The sequence below is a fragment of the Monodon monoceros genome, unplaced genomic scaffold, assembly GCF_005190385.1.
Source record: "Monodon monoceros isolate NGI ecotype Baffin Bay Population unplaced genomic scaffold, NGI_Narwhal_1 Super_Scaffold_19, whole genome shotgun sequence".
Taxonomy (NCBI): Eukaryota; Metazoa; Chordata; class Mammalia; order Artiodactyla; family Monodontidae; genus Monodon; species Monodon monoceros.
In genome coordinates, this window is record NW_021703775.1 from 57,650,830 (window position 1) to 57,671,637 (window position 20,808).

A 20,808-nucleotide genomic window follows, 5' to 3' on the forward strand; every position below is an offset into this window, starting at 1 on the left:
CATGAGACCTCCATTTGTTGGGTGCTCACCAGCCAGTCACTGACCTGGTGCTTTACATAAGCCATTTTATAAGGTAAGGATTTAGTTGAACCAAGCGAAATTACCATCTTTATAGGTCAAAACAGTTGAGCACTGGCAATTTCACCTGGCTCCAACTAATATTATCACCCCCATTTTATAGATGAGCAAATTGAGTTCAGGGGAGCTAACTTGCCCACTTCCACCTCCCACATTCCAGGGGATGGAGTAGAACCCTGTCATAATTCATGCAATTGTTTAAAGGGAGAAATATCTTGTTTAAAGTCATACGTGTAATTAGTGACAGAGCTAGGATTCAAACTTAGCTCGGCAGTCTACACTATTCCACATCTGACTTTCAGTCAATGTTTTGTTCCAATCTTGGTTTCCAACAGCAGAGTTGAGGCCAAACACTGTCATTGCAAATAGAGTTGGAAGATAATAACTTCTGTGGGTCACAGGAAAGGCCCACGAGCCCAGGCTCTGCCCACCCACTTCTGGCATGGCCTGGATCTCTCTCACTGACACTGCATTTACCAGGAAGAGGAGCCCAGTGGGGAACAGAGGTCTCTGCCTTCGCCTACAGTGAAAGCAGCTGGTATTTGAAACAAATTCGCTGACCTTAGTAAAAAATTAATTTTACACCCTAATTATCTCCCGGAAATGTTGCCTGGTATATGTGTGATTCAATAAAGAAAAAGGAATCCCCCAAACGGAAAATTTTAGGAATAAAATATTTGAAATAAAATCGTCTTAACTTGCTACCTAGTTTTTTTCCTTTAGAGAAAGGACACAATGGAAAGATTTTTGTGTAAAGCAATATTATCAGATAAAGTGGAAAGTATAATTCCTATTCATGGGAGGATTTCCCTGACCCTATGGTTTCCAAATTTCCTGAAAATTTCCGCATTTGCATCTCTAGGCCTACTTACACCATTTCTAATCCTGTCAGGTTATTCAAATTTCATCTTTAAAAAAATGTGTTGGTATAAGTAGAAAAACATACCTGCAAACCAACAATTATTCAGTAATTGTTGAAACCAAATGCAACTTAAAACAAAGTCCATGTGATACTGCTCATGTTGCTACATGAAAACCTAGTGGCCTAAAACTTTCAGTGGCTCCAAGATTACATTCCAAGTCTTTCCCCACCCCTCTGTGGGCTGTTGCACAGCCACTCTCCAATATCCACTTATTAAATGACATACTATATTTTCTTCAAGAACAGCTCAAATCCAACCTTCCTACTTGCCATTAATTTGTCCATACCCAGTTCCTGTAGCACACCACTGGCATCTGTGTTATGGGGCTTGTTGCCTGCGACAGTTATGTAAGAATCCCTCACTACACTGGAGTCTCAGGAATCCCCATCCCCCTGGTTCACAGAAGGGGCTCAGCTGACACACTGCATAGAAGGACATGAATACTATCCTTCTGCGTTTGTTCATACAGGGCATGCCCCATTACACAACACCACAGAAAATTCCATGTGGAACAGGAACATGTGAGCAGGAACAAGCTAGAACAAGGTGCTGAGGCTCCTTTGAAGATCCCTGGCCAAACAGAGCTGGGCCTAACTTCCTCTGGTTGGGGTTTGCCCATGCACTTGGCATATTCCAGAGACCCTCTGCCTTAATATTGCCAGGACAGAGGATACCCTCTGCCTTCATGTCTCCCTGGCGTGAGGAGTTCCATCATGGAGGAAAGGGGAAGTGATGGGGCAGTCCAGCTCTAAACCACAGACAGGAAGCTGGTAGGACAGGGGAAACAGAGAGTGACCAACTTCCCTCAACAGCATGGGTGGCAGTAAGAGGTAGAAAAGAAAAAACTGTGATTCTTAACTGCCATACATGTTCCTGTCCTCTCTGGCTTTTTTCTAGGAAGTAACCTGGGTGGTATAATTTAAAGGAAAGCTAACTACCAAAATTACCTCTCTGAAATTAGACTAGTAACAGAATCACTGGGGTTCACCTGCAGGCTCCCACGCAGCTAGGAAACAGGAGGGCAGGCATTCCTACCTCAGGGAGAAGCTGTTTGATCAATTTGTTTTCCTAACCTGGTTTTCCATGGATTCACATAGGGGATGGGAGTTTTAACGTGGAAAGGGGGAACCGGGGAGAATCGAGGTCATTTTGAGGCGTGAGGCACTTCATTGGAAGTGCAGCCTGGATGTGGCACCACAATGCATAGGGAGGGGGCTCACGGACAGATACATGGGGTGTGTTGGGTTGGGGGCACCCACAGCAGCCGTGGCGGACACCAGCAGTGGTAGTACAGGAATGAGGGCTTTGGGTCAGGCAGCCCAACTTAGGAGCTGTGTGGCCTTTCAGGGCCTCAGATTTCTCATTTGGTGACAGTACAGGGTTCTAGTGAGGGTGGGAGATGATATATGCAAATGCCGTGTGCAAGAAGTGGTGGGTATTATTTTTAATCCACTTTTCTGTTGTGCCTAAGGTCAACCAACTCTGATGCCAAAACTGTGAGAAAGGTGCTCCCTGTCTTTCCTAAGGGCTGTCATCCTTTCACTCAGGGCTCTCCTGCCTATTAGAGTCAGATGAGCTAGTGAAGGGTGGTTCCTGGAACACAGCCGGCACATCTGCTCCCCCAAACCATGGGAGCAGCCTCTTTCCTGTATCACCTTATCATGCATTTGCTCTAGGGCCTAGGATTGTGCCTGGCAAATAGAAGGTATGCTTGAAGGTACTCAGTGAAGTGTGCCAGGTGAGGACTCTGTCCGATGCCCCCAACTCACCTTATCAAACCCTCTGACTCCTCCATGCAGGCTGTTGGGCCCATTGTTAATGGCCAGTTGATACTCCTTCCCGTCCAACGTGAATGTTCCTTTGGCAATTCGGTTGGCCACCCTGCCAACCACTGCTCCAAAGTAGGGCTGCTTTTGGAGGTATCCTGCAAGGGTATGGGATGACAGAGTTTTTTATAACTTTAAACCAAAGACAAGGCTCACACCGCTGCCCACCACTTCCTTCTGAGGGCAGCTGCAACTTGGGCATATCTGCGTCCACAGGGAAGCAAGGAAAAATGGTGTTCTTTACACATGACCTTTTCCCTTTCCAAAAGCAATTCATGTTCTTTCCAAACATTTTAAAAGAGCTTTGTAAGGCTTCCCTCGTGGCGCTGTGGTTGAGAGTCCGCCTGCCGATTCAGGGGACACGGGTTCGTGCCCCGGTCCAGGAAGACCCCACATGCCGCGGAGCGGCTGGGCCCGTGAGCCATGGCTGCTGAGCCTGCGCGTCCGAAGCCTGTGTTCCGCAACGGGAGAGGCCACAACAGTGAGAGGCCCGCGTACCACAAAACAAACAAACAAACAAACAAACAAAAGAGCTTTCTAAAGCACAAAGAAGAAACTTAAATCATCCTGATCTCAACACTAGAGAGGACTGTTAGTATTCTTATGTATATCTAGGTATGTATACCTTTCCATCTTTTAGTATATGTGTGCATATGCTTTTCTTCTTACAAAACTGAGGTCTTCATATACATGCTGCTCTGTAATTTGCTTCTAGGCCAACTTTCTTAACCAAAAATTATATTTTTGTGTAGTCTTGAAAAGAAACTATCTTATGCTTCTTTTTCTTTTTTAAAAATCATACAATTAGTACATGAAAATTTCCTTTAATGAGCATTAAATACCCAAGTATATACAGTAGCCTTGCTGGAGGAAACACAGGACACCTGTTAAATCTGAATTTCAGATAAACAGTGAATAACTTTTTAGTGTAAGTATGTCCATATTATTAGAATACATGGGACATTCACATAAAACATATTTATTGTTTATCTGAAACTCAAATTTAGGTGGGTGTCCTACATTTCTATTTGTTAAATCTGGCAAGCTTAATAAAGAGTAAAACATGAAAACCATCCTTCATTTCTCAACTCCTCTCCTTCCCACTGATAATCACTGCTAACAGTCTGGGATATACACTTCCAATTGCTTGTTTTTGTTTTTTAAATTAACTACATATAAACACAAACAAATACACGAACACACACATTCTACATAAAGAGACAAACTACACATATTGTTTTGCAACTTTTCATTTATCAAATGTCTTAAGATCATTCCATGTGACTCCATATCCCTTTTGATGGCTATATGGCATGCTGATGAGCATAAACTGTTGTTGGGCTTTTCTGGGGGAGGGAGGGCGCGGGGACATAAAGAGTAGTGTAGCCAGTGTCCTTGTACTTACAACAGTATGCGTGGGCATATTACAGTAACTTCCTTGTCTTTAAGCTTCTCTATGCTATAATCTTTTAGTTTAGATCATCATGGCAGAGATTAAGGTTTGGAGGTAGTTCATTTTTTTGTATTATTGCTAAGATTACTTTCTGCTCTATTTTTCACTCAGTTGTCCTTGGAACTCCATCCCCCCTTCATGTGGTACTCTGTATCCATCACACCTACTGTGGGTCAGAAGAGTATGTGATTCAAGTGCATGAACTCTTTTTACCATGGCTGGAGGGGCTCTCAGGATATGGGCCCTGAACCTACTGGGCCAGTTATAGGTCACACGTTCCCATTACTCAACTGGTTGGGCATAAGTGAAACATTAATCACTCTCTTCCAGGTCTTCCCTGGTTCACTTCCTTGCCAATCTGCAGGTCCTCAGGGTCCTGCCCATAGACTCTCACAAGAGCTAACGGTTATTGACCGCTTCCTAAGTCTCAGCCACTTTCTAAGTGCTCTACATTTAAATCATTTCATCCTCAGAATACTGCTATAAGGTAGGCAGTATTATTACTCTCATTTTACAGGCATGGAAATTGACGACAGAAGGTTAAGTAACTTGGCCCAAAACATGCAGCTAGTTAGTGGCAGAATCAGGGTTTGAACCCAGGCAGTCTGGCTCCTGAGTACATGTTCTTAAGCATCCCATTATTTGGAGAGCACAAGGCTTTCTGGTTAATTGACCTTACCACCATCTCTCAGCACAGGCAAGGCTGAGTCTCCACCAGCTTCCACCTCTCTCCCCACCTTCTTCTCTGAAGCTGTAGCTTTAAAACCCCTTACATTGAGTAACAAAAAGGAGTCTCTAGGACTTCCCTGGTGGTCCAGTGGCTAGGACTCCACACTTTTCCTGCTGAGGGCGTGTTCCATCCCTGGTCAGGGAACTAAGATCCCACAAGCCGCGCAGCACGGCCAAAAAAAAAAAAAAAAAACTAACTAACTAATAATAATAATAGGTCTCAATGTTGTTTTCATTTGCATTTCCCTGATGACATATAATTTCATTTGCTAATCGGGAGCTCAAAAATGTGAAGAAAAGCAGAATTTTTGTTCAAAAGTTGTTTGGCTATATCTCTTTTTGACTCCTACATTGATCCATTCAACAAGCGTACACCAAGCCCCTACTCTCTGCCAGCCCCATGCTTGGCATCAGAGACAAGGACGAATTCAACAGCAAGGTTGCTGCCTCATGGGCTTGCAAGAATTCCCTAGGAAGGGACCACTTTCTGGCAACAATTATTAAGCCAATGGAGGTAAGAAGCCCTTGGTTTAGATGAAGAGTTTTTAAGGATTAAACCACAAGGACAGCAGAAACCACTGCTCTCAACTGTCTCTGAGAAACTCTTCAGAACACATGGATTTTATACTATTTTCACATGTTACTAAGCTTTTAAATCAAGTCAGAATTACAAAACGTGACAGTCCCCAAATTCTGATTAGGACTAAAAAACTTGTTTTTGAAATGCAGAAAATACTGTTTTCCATGAAAAAGAGCAAAGTTTCTAGGTCAAGACATGAATGCTGATTCAGTCGTCAGTTGCTGATGTAGGATAAAGGGTAGACAAAAAGTTTGTCCCTTTTTCTGGGCAAGGGACTGGCCAGAATATATTAATAAATGCTTAACCATGGGGTATGGCCCTGTCCACTCCTCAAATATCCCAAGGATCCCAGCTATGACACCCACCTCAGACAGCCCAAACTTTAGCAGGAGTGCCCCAAATCTCAAATAAAATCACTCAGGATTCTCAGTCAAAAACTCCACACCTGAGTGACTTTCTTTCGGCTTTCTAAGGAAAATAAACACTAGTTTAATTGACAAGCACTTTTAGCATCCCAAATATTTTATATATTTTTAGATGGCTGCTGGTTGTCCCAGAGGAATCTCCATGCCATTTTGTGCACAGTTAACAAAGTGAAATAAAAAAGTTCAAGGAGTAAGAGGGAAGATATTTGGGGGCAAAGGAAGGAGAGGAGATTAAAATGATTAATTGTTCACTATAGTCAGACATGATCACAGCCAATAGCATTTTAATCCACTTGGTTCAAGTGAAGAAACAGATCTAGAGAGGTTAAATAACTTGCCCAAGGTCACACAGCTTTAAGGGACAAAGCAGAGATTTTAAACTGGGAATCCTCAAAGCTCCTACAAGGACACTCTTGGGCATCTGTAATATTAAACTGCAACCTCTAAACTGGTCTCTTTTCCTCCCAACCCCTCTTATAAACGCAGGTTTTCTAAGAGCACTAAGTTTATTTTTTTCTAAGCTTTCCATAATGGCTCTCATGGCAGTAATAGCTGGGTGTTGGTGGCAACTGGGAGGAAGATGAAGGGGGAGGAATAGCATTGATTGCATGAGTAAGTTATTTACACCTCTGGCTTATAGGAAATATCCTCATCACGGGTTTTGAAAGAAGTCATAATGACTGCAGGTGGGAGTTGCAGATGAAAAACATTAAAAAATATTTTTAATCCAAAAAATGGCAGAAAAAATACTTCACAGGAGGCATTACTGATTTTTCTAGCCTATAACTAAAAGATCATATGATTTACCTCTTTAGAATTCTACAGAAGAAAGATCTCATTTTCCGAGGGAGAATTTGAACTATTCTGACCTCCAGTCATGGCCATCAGCCAAGTAGTTTATAAAATCTATCTGGGAAATTAGAGGTAGTTCACATCTAACCTGGCAATTACAAAAGGACCATGTCTCATGGAATTATCCATGCTTAGCTCTTCACCTTGGCTCAAAACATTTTTGGAACATGGTAATGTGAGGATAACCCCTTACTCACTCTGTCACATCTTATTGCTTTAAATTATTTGCCTCAGTTTGTTTATATAATACTTACATACTCAGATGTTCTAAAAGACTGTACAGTGAAAATCTAGCCTCCTTCCTGTCTCTGTACCCCAGCTACCCAGAGTCCCTTCTTAAAGACATCCTCTGTCGCCAATTTCTTAACATGGGTTTTAATACACTAGAATTGATCAAAATAGTAGCAGACCGCCATTTCACACTATTCTGATTGAGGCAGTTATGCTTCCTGTAATGACATATATGAAGTTCAACCTCGAAGTGGCTAAACATATCAGAAAGCCTCACTTGATATTCTAAATGCTTCTTTATCTTTTGAAAATAGCTTGCTCTCCTTTTTAAATAAGTAATTAAATTATCTAAATTATAGCATAGGATTGAAAATGTCTATCTTGATCTAGCACCTAGAATATTTTACTTTTTTTTTTTTTTTTTTGGCCACGCTACTACGCGGCTTGCCGGATCTTAGTTCCACGACCAGGGATGGAACCTGTGCTCCCTGCAGTGGAAGCTTGGAGTCCTAACCACTGGACCACCAGGGAATTCCCAGAACCTAGAATACTTTAGATGCTTTGATTCGACCTGGCATTTTGTGGTGCCTGTGACACATCCTGATAAGAGAATGCTATTTAACTTTCTCAAGAGATGTTAATAACATGGGGAACAATAGTCAATACAAGCTAGATCATTGTAATCTGAGGGGGGGGTCTATTTTTTTTCTCCCTTTTAAGAACATTTGGGGATAATACTTTCTTCCACCTAGACTCCCACAAGATTCATAGACTCACAGAGATGACTGTATTATTGCCCTCACAAAATAGGCACTTCTATGCCTGCTAAGAAACTGGTGCTTCCCAGGTGCCACATCATCATGGCACACGTTTCATATGAATTCCATAAAGATGCCTTGTGCTTTAAGGTCCATGTGACTCTTACATGAGAACTAAAATTAGTAAGAAGTGAGTGTGTGTATGAGTGGGAGGAGGGGGGGGGTAGTAGTTACCTCCTGAATGGTGAGAAAGAAGAGATGGAAATGGGGTGATTAAAGCAGATGCTCACCGCTTATCAACTCCAGTGCTTTACTGGCTCCGAAATTCTAGGTCATCTATCCAATTCTCCTTGGACTCCACCGGGCAATTTTGCACCAGTCAAGTTATCTCTTTGTGATTCTGGTTCAGCCTAGCAAATGGTTATGCTACTAACAGAGAGAGGTGACTCAGCAAAAGTGATTCTAAAGAATCCTCTTTTGTCACTTGTCAACTCTCTTGCTTTCTGACTCTGAAGACAGAAGATAGGAACACCACCCCCAGAAGTAGAAGGGGGCGTGGAGAGCAAGGGTAAGTGGAGCTGATTTCCCCCAGCCCCTGCACCTTCCTACCAGTGAGTCTCCTATAATAGACTCGCTGAAATCACCAAAGAAATTCTGCTGAAGGTTACCTACCTCCTTCTCCGAGCCAAGCTGTGGAGGCTCCAAAGGAGCTAAAGACAACCAACCAGAGGGCAAGGAATAGGATCCTCGGAAATATTTTTATAATACATTTTGCTAAGGAAATGAGCCAGTTTTATCCTCCTAAGGGAAAACCAATACTCTCAGGTTTCTTGACCTCCAACAATGAGCTATGTTACATATCTAAAGAACCAAACAGACAGAAAAACAGACACCTAAAGGAAAACCTCAAGCCTCCTCTTAACAGATTTCTCCCGTTGTGGAGCACAGGCTCCGGATGCGCAGGCTCAGTGGCCATGGCTCACGGGCCCAGCCGCTCCGCGGCATGTGGGATCTTCCCGGACCGGGGCACGAACCCGTGTCCCCTGCATCGGCAGTTGGACTCTCAACCACTGCGCCACCAGGGAAGCCCCTCTTAACAGATTTTGTCCATGCCCCTACCACTGAGCAGAGAGAATTAATTCTCAAGCAGTTGCCTTCTGCTAACTTTATTTCAACCTCATTTTCTGTCTAGCTACTCGGGTGTGCCAAGAGATAGCAAGCACTATGTACATTTTCTTTTGCCCCAATCAAACTGCACTGTGAGTTATTTATTTACGCAAATATTTGGCTAAGGTCTATCTCCACATCTACGCTGCAAGCTGCATGATGATGGGGACCTGTCTCATTGAATGAGACAGTTGGATCAACAGTGTTTGAATGCAGGAATTAATACATGTTCTTAATTGTCTACGGATTCCCACAGAACAAAGTCCACCCTAGCTATAAGGAGACTCGTTTCTCGACAGTAAGTTGGTCTTCCTCATTCTTTCAGCACATAGTTATTGATCAGCCAGGGGGTGATCACAGACCAAAGCGGATAAGCTTCTGCACCCACTAAGCTTACCTTATGGAGCATTTCTGAAACAACCAGACCTCAAAGAGAATCTGATCAAGGAGAAAGGAAGTAGAAGACGCACGTCTTTGATCATTTTCCTTCTTCAGAAAGGGCAGGAGGAAGAGCAGGGGGCCACACCCCCTCTGGCCTGCACTTTCCCCTCCCCCCCTTACAAAGATCCGGCAGCTCAAAGATCGCTCCAGTGTTACTGGAGTTTATCTTACCCTCAACTGACTTTTTAAATAAGACAAAGTCTAAATGTATAACCAGAGGCCCAGTCCTACGTCAGTTTCTATTCATTTTGTCTTTTTCCAAACACTGGATGGCAACACAGTGAGTTAGCCGGATCCAAGTACTCCTGATGGTCACAAGCTCCGTACTTCCCCTGCATCCCTGCATCCCGGGCAGGCTGTGTGGGGCAGTGTGCCAGGTGGAACTGGGGCCCGTCCGCAGCCCGGGGCGGAATTCAACCCACCTTCCAACTCAGCAAAGCCGAGCACCAAGTCTGAGGCTCTGCCCTGCCTGTCTTTAACCTCCAGGGCCGTGATGGTGCAGCCCCAGGAGATGATGTCTACTCTCAGCTGGTCTGACTGCAGCTGGAACTTCTCCACCGTCCCTGCCCCCAAGGGCAGGTCTCCAAAAACGGCTCTGGTCACCGAAACCATGGGGAAAGCCAGGGGTGTGCAGCTTCTCCAGGTCCTTCGAACTCCCGCCGCCAAACCTGGAAGGGCAGAAGTTTACTGGAGAAGGGGCGGGACACGGCTCAGACTCCTCCCTTTTCTTGCCTGGATTTAGGGAGTGACCGCTCCTGCAAAAAATATCCTCTGGGAGCTTTCTAAATCATTCCTTTGCCTGAGGCTGGCACGCAGGCAAAGTTTCCAGCCAGCCTGGCAATTTCCAGCTAGTTCCTTTCCTTTACTAACGCTGACTGCATTGCATGTTGGGAATGGTAGTCCTTGGAAGGTGAAATTGCATGTTGGGGCCTGTAGTCTTTCTAAACCCAAATCCTGAATCTGCAGGGTTCTATTGCCTTCGCTGACACGAGGTTCTCAATATGCAATGATCTGTTCATTAATGGTGGCTAACTTTCAGATAAAACGCTGATTAATGAAGAGATCAGAATTAGGAATAGTGAGGGAAGGAAAAGTTGGGGGAAATTTTGGTTTTTAAGTTAACTCTTTGATCCAGACCGGAAAGAAGTATGGAGGTAATTTAGAGAAGGGGTAAATAATTGCAGGTTTCTCTGCACACTGACTGAAGATCCATTCTGTTTGTCCCACACAAACAACTCTGAACATGTTTCTGCTGGAGCCACTGCCAACAGCCTGGACAGGGTCACGTGTAGGTGATTAGGGCCTAGTTTATATGGAGGCAATCTCTGACTTTCTTTTCTTCAGGGAACCGGGAAAGGACCTTGGGTATATACCCCTTCTTGTTCCTGAAATCCAAAGTTCCTTTAAGAAGGGATTAAGGATAAATATTTATTAATGTCATATACTGTACTTTTATTATCTGCTTTCCATAAGCAGAAAAAGGCTTTAAGTGGGACTTCCCTGGCAGTCCAGTGGCTAAGACTCTGCGCTTCCAATGCAGGGGATGTGGGTTTGATCCCTGGTCAGGGAACTAAGATCCTGCATGCTGTGGGGCGTGGCCAACAACAACAACAACAAAAGGCTTTAAGTATGCACTGCTAGAAGAGAAAAGACACAGAGGTCATAAATAATAGTTATGCTTTGATGTGCCTCAGAATTATCCACAGAGATTTTTTAAAATGCATATCCCCAGGCCCATACCTGGAATTATGGATTCTGTGAGTCTAGGGTGAAACTCAGGAATCTGCTTTTTTCACAGGTTCCTCAGGTTATTCTTATGCAGTTTATCTGCGACCAGACTTTGAGAAATATTGCTCTAGGTTTTGATGGCTAATCTCAGATTTTTTTTCCCTCTGATGGCAGAGGACTAAGATAGAGCTACCAAAAGCCTTAATAAGATTGCCAGATAAAATACAGGGGCCTGGGTTATTTCTTTGCTAAATCTGTCCAGACAGTACTGGGCCTAGGAAGGGGGAGGATTCTGGAAGCCTGACGACATGTTTTACTTGACCATCTGTATACTCAGCTCAACTTTGCTTGACACTGCTTTTGATTTGGTTCCTAGATACTTCAGAGGGGATCCAGCTAGACTGTGGTGAACGCCAAAATGTGTCTATGACTAGGAAATTAGGAGAATTGGGATCCCATTCCTGGAATCAGATGCTAATAAAACATAACAGTCTCTCAGCCCTGTCTGTGTAGTTTGAAGGAATACTTAACATTCTTGCCACAAAGCCTCAATTCTCATTCATGAATCAGGGGAATTCTGATAGCAAAGGAAAAAGAGAGCTTGCAGCAAGCTTCAGTGAAGCATAACATATAATAACAAAAAGACCCAAACAAGTCAAATTATAGACTGCACTGCACTCATACAATAACGGGTAGGCACTCTTGGTGCTGCTTCATCAGAAATTCCCATAAACTCTGCCACCCTCCTCAGCCCACTTAACATTTATGTGTATGCTGACTCATACCCAAGCCCTTTCTACAATGCTGTATTAGCAAGGATGTCTTAGAATCTCTTCTGTGAGCAGGAAGACCGAATTTTCTTTCTCAGCCACCAGCTCTCAATGTTCTGCCAAGCTCATGTTGTCACAGAAATAAATAAATGCATCTGGATGGCCAAAGCCAAGTGTCACCAGTGGGTGTCTTGTAGCTTGGCTTGTTGGAAAATGAAACATACCATGATGTCTCTCTAAGAGCTACACTTCTTGATTTCATTTTCCTTTAGCTTTGAAGGGTTTAACGTATTGTCCCCAATAGGACTACTTTGTGCTAAGTCAGGTGTCAGGCACAAATCTTGATTTTTCTTACCAAAATATCTTATTTTCTTAATCTCACAGTGCTAATTTAAAGGAATATCTGTGCACTTGAAAAGGAGAAGAAGGGGCTTCCCTGGTGGCGCAGTGGTTGAGAGTCCATCTGCCGATGCTGGGGACGTGGGTTCGTGCCCTGGTCCGGGAAGATCCCACATGCTGCAGAGCATGAGCCATGGCCGTTGAGCCTGCGCGTCCGGAGCCTGTGCTCTGCAATGGGAGAGGCCACAACGGTGAGAGGCCCACGTACCGCAAAAAAAAAAAAAAAAAAAAGGAGAGGAGGAAGGAGGAGGAGAAGAAGCTGAAATCTAAGGAAATATTCTCCATCCCAAATGTTGGATTGGGTTAAAAGCAAGGTAGTAATCTTGAGAATGATGAGAATGAAGCATTGTCAAATTTTAGGGGGTATTTACTTTTATGTGGGGGACAGGGGCTGAGGGTAATGTTATGAGGCAAAGGGAGTAGGAACCGTGACATTTAAGTCAAAGAGGAGTTACTTAAAGTGGATACCTTTTCTTTCAACCAGAGAGTGAGGTATCAGGGTGGACAGGTCAAGAATAAGGTCTGTTTTTCTTCTCAGCTGGAGGTTAGTCCCCAAAGCTGAATGCTAGGAGAGTCAGGAATGAGGAATCAAGGCCCTTGCTCCCTGGGCTCCACCTCCTCTTTCTACACAGAAACTGCAGGTGGGCTGTTCCTAGGACCCATTAGACCCTAAGCCCATAAAGATGTCTCCAAAATCTTAAGCTATTGACAGCCTGCTACACAGAGCAAACTCTCTGAGATATAATAATAGTAAACTCTCTGAGCTATAATAAAAAAACCAACTCACAATACCTCACAGTTTGTCAATAAAGAGACCTAGAATAGATTCTCTTCAGTCAGGTTGATACATTACCATCCTCCTGTTTCCTTTCTCTTTGCTCAGAACTCCAGTGATGTTTACTGTCAGTTCTCTTTATCAAGTGCTCAGTATGCACTGTCTTAGATCATCCCTTATCTTTCCATGAATACATTTTGTTGTTGTTATTGTTTATTCAACTATTGGCTCCCTGACTCAATTTTTTTACATATATGTTTTATAACCCAAACAACACTATATTTGGTTTCAGATGAAAACTACTTGTATCTGGAAGCCAGGCATACTTGGGAGAATGCAATCAAGTTCATGAGAGGTAGGATTCTTCACAGTTCAATTCATCTCCATTTCATCAACAGTTTTGAAGGAGCTGCTGGGGAAGGTATTATGGGGACAGGTGAGAAGTTGCTGAGGAAGATAGATTAAGTTTTGCTGTATGACATGTTCATTTATCAAATAGTCAATAAGTATATGCCAGGCACTGTGCTAAGTGCTGGTTGTACACTGGTAGGTAAAACATGATCTTTGCCTTCAAGATGTTTACAGTCTAAAGTGATATAATGTTCATCTCTATCCTCCATAAAAACTTCAGTAAAATCTTCAAAATTCAATTCATAGTCAACGCTAGATGAAACAAAGTACTGGGACTGGCCTCAAGATAGCTATAATTTCAGGCTTGCCCAAAGATGATCAGCCATATTGGGAATATTTTAGAATTCCCTAGCACCAAGAACAGTGACAGGCAATTTTAGATGCTCAATAAATAATTATTCAACAAATACATCATACATTTATATATACAATTTTCTAGTGGAGAATTGGTTCTGGTGCCAGAAAACCCAGGTTCATGAGGCAACAGAACTTACTGTCTGGGCAATTTGTTCAACCACTTTGGACCTCAGTTTCCTCATCTATGAAATGGGAATAATATCACATGTTTGACCCATCCAATTGTTAATTGATCACTAGTAAATATTAAGTACTAAAAATTTACTGAGCACCGTGATAAGCACCCCTATGAGTCAGACACTATTACCTTATACAGAAATTGAGACTTAGAGAGATTAAGTAACTTGTTCAAAATCACATGGTTAGTAAGTCAGGAAACCAAGATTTGACCCCGGGCTGCTTGACTGCAGAGATAGGAGCATTTAACCTCTTCCTTATATGCTGCCTAGAATTGTGGTCAACTGAGAACATGGATTCCAAAGCACTAACTGAATACTAAAACATCACACTAATGTAAAATATTCATCTTCTAATTTTATGGTAATTGCAAGTTTTAAAAAATCAGTTTCTGGAATTAGGTCACATTGGGTTCAAGAGGGCATTGTATTCACTTACTGTAGGTAAAAAGGACCCAAGGAGAAGAACTAGTCCTTGGCACCCAAAGACTCTGGAAACTAGGCACTCGTCACCTCTGGACCTATTATATATTCATTTTTTATTTGTTATTATGTCTCCTGCCAAGAAAATGAAGCTCCAAGAGAGCTGGAAATCTCACTGCTGCATCCCAGTACCTAGAACAGATTAGTAGATGACTAAAAAACTATTTGTTTAGTGAATGTTTGAGTGCTAGAAAGGATGTGAAGCATCTCTTTTACAAAGCTGGTGAAAGTCTCAAGTGATAAAACTCTGGAGGACAGCTTGTCAATATCTAGTAAAGTCAAAGTACATATAACTCAGCAATGGTCCATAACCAAGCAATTATATTCCTTGGAATATACCGTAGATGATCTTTTGCATATAGGCATAAGAATATTTATGGCAGGGCTTCCCTGGTGGCGCAGTGGTTGAGAGTCTGCCTGCTGATGCAGGGGACACGGGTTCGTGCCCCGGTCCGGGAAGATCCCACATGCCGCGGAGCAGCTAGGCCCGTGAGCCATGGCTGCTGAGCCTGCGTGTCCAGAGCCTGTGCTCCACAACAGGAGGGGCCACAACAGTGAGAGGCCGGCGTACCGCAAAAACAACAACAACAATATTTATGGCAGTAGTATGCATAAGAATGAAAATTTGGTTAAAAAAAAAAGAATAAAAATTTGGGAACAACCTAAGGTCCATCAATTGAAAAGTGAGTAAAAAATATTGTGGTAGGGGACTTCCCTGGTGGTCCAGTGGTTAAGAATAGGTCTTGCAATGCAGGGGACGCTGGTTCGATCCCTGGTCAGGGAACTATGATCCCACATGCCCCAGGGCAGCTAAGCCCTCACTCGCCGCAACTACTGAGCCCACGTGCTCTGGAGCCTGCAAGCCACAACTAGAGAGAAGCCCGCGCACCACAACTGAGAGCTGCAACAAAAGACCCGAGCTGCAACTAAGACCTGACGCAGCCAAAATAAATAAATAAATAAATATTTAAAAAAATATATTGCGGTAGATCTATGTAATGGAATATAACATAACAGGAAAACGAATGCACTAGGGCTCCACAGGACCTCAAGCATGAATTTCATATTTATGATGTTAAGGGAGAAATAAATCACTGGCAGAAGGATGCAGATATATCATTTATATCAAATACAAAAATTTGTAAAACAAACTAGATCTCCCAGAATTTGAGCCATTAGTCCACGGTCATTTAGCTTGGTAAGTTGTACAGCTAGGATCTGAACCCAGAGCACTTTCCATTATATCAAGATGCTTCTGGTAAACACTGAAAGGCAGATATGGATTAGACCTTCACAGAGCTCTGGCAACCTTACTGATTGATCTTTTCTTAGCTTGAGTCAGTTGTGGTGCCAAGCGACTGGCCTGGAGGGTGAGGTATTTTCTTCTCCTCATTCTTTGATATGAATAATAGATGTTTAAGCAAAATTATGTAAAGCAGCTTTAGAACAAGTCCCTCATCCATTACCTCTGGCTTGATTGTAGCACCTATTTATATAAATTCTGGAGCCACAGCTAGCCTGAGCACATTCTTTGCTTTTATACAGACTAGATAGCCACTTCTAGGTAGCTTTTGTGACAGCAATACCTTCAAGAGTCAAAACTCTTTTATTTCTCAAGGTATAAACCACCTCAAGCCTGGCTTAGGCAACAAAGGGAATTTATTGGCTAAAGATAGCGAAAAGTCTAGAGATGTTCAGGCATGTTCAGGCATGGCTGGATCTGGGTTAAAACTATGTCAGTAGGACTTGGTATTTCTCTTCCTCTTGGTTCTGTTTCCACTGCATTGGCCCTATTTCCAGGACTGCTTTTTCTATATATGATTTCTAGCATCCCCAGTCTTATATTATCCTATGATAGCAATCTTAAAATAAATCAAACTTCACATTCCCAATAATATCAATAAAAGTCCCAGTACTGAATCTCACTTGGTCATGTGCTCTTCTGAACCAACTACCTGCTGCTTGGTAGGGTGAAGTCAGGCTGACCCAACAATATGGACTAGGAAAGTCCGGGGGTGGGAGGGGGAAGGTAATTCCCCAAGGAAAAATCTGAATGCTATTCCCAAAGAGAAAATGGATGCTGATCAGGCAAAAACAATGTGTGTCCACCAAAAAGAGTAATGTCATTAGAGTGTTAGAAGTTGGAAATAAAAAATAACTACACAGGGAAGAATGTAAGTTGATACAGCCCTTATGGAAAACAGTATGGAGGTTCCTTAAAAAACTAAAAGTAGAACTAGCATATGACCCAGCAATCCCACTACTGGGCATATACCCAGAGAAAACCATAATTCAAAAAAAAGGATATGCACTCCAGTGTTCATAGCAGCATTATTTACAATAGCTAGGACATGGAAGCAACCTAAATGCCCATTGACAGAGGAATGGATAAAGAAGATGTGGTACATATATACAATGGAATATTACTCAGCCATAAAAAGGAATGTAATTGGGTCATTTGCAGAGATGTGGATGGACTTGGAGAGTGTCATACAGAGTGAAGTAAGTCAGAAAGAGAAAAGCAAATATTGTATAATAATGCACATATGTGGAATCTAGAAAAATGGTATAGATGATCTTAGTTGCAAAGCAGAAATAGAGACGCAGACGTAGAGAACAAATGTATGGATACCAAGGGGGAAAGGGGTGGGGTGGGAGGAATTGGGAGACTGGGACTGACACATATACATTATTGATACTATGTATAAAATGGACAACTGATGGGAACATGCTGTATAGCACAGGGAACTCACCTAGTGCACTACAGTAACCTAAACGGGAGGGAAGTCCAAAAGGGAGGGGATATCTGTTATGTGTATGGCTGATTCATTTTGTTGTGCAGTGGAAGCTAACACAACATTGTAAAGCAACCATACTCCAATAAAAATTAATTTAAAAAGATAACTACAGGGCTTCCCTGGTGGCGCAGTGGTTGAGAGTCCGCCTGCCGATGCAGGGGACATGGGTTTGTGCCCCGGTCCGGGAAGATCCCACATGCCGCGGAGCGGCTGGGCCCGTGAGCCATGACCATTGGGCCTGCACGTCCGGAGCCTGTGCTCCGCAACGGGAGAGGCCACAACAGTGAGAGGCCCACATACCGCAAAAAAAAAAAAAAAAAAAAAAAAAAAACCAAAAAAAACTACACAGGGAATTCTTGTAGAGAGTTCAAGCATTTAGAATATTTTGACACATCAGAATACCTGTGTCTCATGAAGAGCTTTCAACATTTTGTCAGTGCTTTCAGTAGCAGGTGTTGCCACATCCTCATTTCTATTCTTGTTTTACTTTTGCCTTGGTCTCTTGACTAATGTGGTACTGACACAAACTTGCTCAAACCTTTCTCAACATTTTTCAATTACCCTTCGGTTTTTCAAAGGACAAGAGCCACCAACATTCTAGAAAGAAAGTTAGCTTAGATCCAGCCTAGTCTGAAGCACATTAATCTTTGCCTTGTCTGAAGACAAGGTGGATCAAGGAATTGCTCTCCAAGTTTATCTGAACTCCATCCCTCATAATATGGAAACACATCAAAAATCATGGGTGAATATAATTCTTGGCATAAAATAGCATTCAAAAAACATTTTAAGGGACTTCCCTGGTGGTCCAGTGGTTAAGACTCCACGCTTCCACTGCAGGAGGCACAGGCCCAATCCCTGATAGGGGGGAATTAAGATGCTGCGCTGCGTGGACCAAAAAAAAAAATTTTTTTAAAGATATCTTACGCAAATAAATGTGGAGCATTCGCTCTCATGATCTTGCCTGCCTGATTCAGTAAGCTTTGATTCAGTCCGTTCCATATCTGCTAACCATGGGAACCAGTCATAGTGTGATCTTAATTCCTTAATTCCTATATGCTATGTCACTTGTTCAAGAGGTCCCAACACTTTTATAATTTCCTGCTTTTGAATGGATCACATTTGGCTCAGCTTGAATGATAAACTTCTGACAAGATGTAATAAGCAGTTTTTTTTGCCAAATCAAACTTCAAAAAATTACTCTTTGATTCGTTAGAATTATATTTGGCTGTCTGTAACAGACATCCAAAATAATAGTGGCTTAAAAGAGATACAAGTTGATTTCTTTCCTAAAAACGGTCCAGTGGTAGGTATGTGAAGTTCTGGGGGTTTACTTTACTTGCAAGCTAATAAATTGCTGTTTCACGGATGCTGGCTGAAGATACAAGATTCCTAGGTCTGAGACAAAAAATTTTATTACTCACTGCATCCAAGCATCATGGGCATCATGTTGGTGCTGGTTCCTCATGCCTTTCAAAACCCACGGAGGGGTACTTCCCTGGCGGTCCAGTGGTTAAGACTCCATGCTCCCAGTGCAGGGGGCACGGGTTCAATCCCTGGTCGGGGAACTAAGATCCCGCATGCTGCGTGGTGCAGCCAAAAAAAAAAACCATGGAGGCAGCATGGAGGGACAAAGATGGACACTCTACATATAGTGGGTTTGCATTTCAACTGAAATCTACCACTTTTACAGTGGCTGGTAAGCAAGCCTGCTCTTTGTCTGGAAGAAGACGTTACATTATCTCTTGAGCCTGTTGATTGCAAACTCAACTCTGAGAAATGATTGGCTAAAAGCAGTCAAGGTCTTGCATTGCTGGCATACCCAAAAGGGATGTTCAGGGATGCTCAGGCTCACCACTGCTTGTTTCAACAGGTGGTCCGAGGTTGGGATGGCAGCTCTGCTCAATATGGTCATCTGGGACCTAGGCTCCCTCTAACTTGTTGCTTCATCATCTGTAGGGTGTGGCCTAAAGTCCACTTGGCCAAGGAGATATGCTACCATGTCCACAATTAGAGGAACAGGGTGGAAGAGAGGAGACAGGGAGAGGAACTGTTGGAGAAAGGGCAGCCCCCCTCCCTTTAAGAACACATCCTGAAAGTTCTATACTTCACTTCCCTTCATCTCCCATTGGCCACAGTGTATTCACATAACCATATCAAAGTTCAGGGTATGTTGGGAAATGTATAATCTTTATTCTAGATATTCTATTAATGTAGTATAAAGGAGAAGACATTGGAGAATAAGTGGCACTCTGCCACATTCTTTACTAAAAGTTGGTGGTATTTAAATAAATACTTTCCAGGGACCTTAGAGGGTTGCTAATCACCACTTTGTTCCTCCCATTCTTTGTACATAATGAGAATCTGATCCTGTGGCTTGGGTGGGTACTGGTCGCAGCCAGATATCTATGAGTACACACTCGGGATGGGACTACAGGTATCAGATACTCTACAGGCACTGCCCAAAGTGAGAACACACAGGAATCATATGACTTCCAAGGATCTGGAAAATGACAGAGATTTTACTCCAGATGATGGTGTGTTTGTGAGTATGGTGCTAGAGACTCCAAGGATCAAAGTTGCAAGGTCTGGAAGAGCTCTACTTGGAGAAGTTTATTATGCCCAGATGGTGGGTGGTGCAGCTTGGGAACCATTTTCAAGAGCCCAAGCCACACAGGATTTCCCCCCAACCCTCACATAAGTGGATCCTGTAAAAGACGTGGAGAACTCCGAGTCAGTCAGCCCAGGACAAGGGCTATTTCTGTCATGGAAGAGGAGACAAAACCACAGTTGGAGGGAGGGATTTCCAAGAGTCAGTGTTGACCCAGTATAGTTACAGTAAGGAATTTCCCAAGGCCAACTGACTGGGAGTTGCTTGGGGCACTACCCTAAGTAGTACCCAGCTGAGGTCCGTGGGATGACCTTGTAGCTGGCAGGTGTTCTCTACTAGTTAGTGGTGGCTCTGGCCTTCTAGTCTCGGGGAAGCTTCTCCTTCATGGAAGACTTGAGCCTCTGCTCAAAGTAGAAGCATTTGGCCAGTTCATTCTACTTGGACTTCAGCACATTGCCTCAGTCATCTCCCTTGATTTTGTACCATCTCTTACCAAATTGACTGTGTCTCTCTCCCTGCAGGTGGGTAAGACAATTATTGACCAGGTTAACTTTGTCCTGAACAGGGTTCTGGCAGAAGAAATCCTTGTCAAAAATGATCACATATTTAAAAAAAAAAAAAAAAGACTAAGAATGAGGCCCTTAGAATGGTCTCATGTACATCAGCAGATATACCAAGATGCGTGGCATTGATTGATGAAACTATGTGGCTTCTCTAGGAAGAGAGAGAGAGCAGAGAAGGCAAGGAAGTGAGGGGATAGCATTTTAACAGCAAACGCTGGGGGCACAGGAGGCCTATCAGATGTGAGGCCAGGATAGGAAGGCTTATCAGAAAAGACTT

At 43.0% G+C, this 20,808-nt stretch overlaps 1 protein-coding gene across 2 annotated transcripts in view; it reads right to left on the bottom strand.

Annotated features, from left to right (window-relative positions):
• GALM (galactose mutarotase) overlaps positions 1-20,808 on the bottom strand; it is an 87,342-nt gene that overhangs the window by 41,581 nt on the left and 24,953 nt on the right. For both annotated transcript variants that reach the window (XM_029232545.1, XM_029232546.1), the window contains exons 2-3: positions 9,886-10,131; positions 2,771-2,925 (exon numbers count right to left, since the gene is read on the bottom strand). In XM_029232545.1, coding sequence (XP_029088378.1) covers positions 2,771-2,925; positions 9,886-10,131 — 401 coding nt within the window. The remainder of the gene's footprint in view (positions 1-2,770; positions 2,926-9,885; positions 10,132-20,808) is intronic.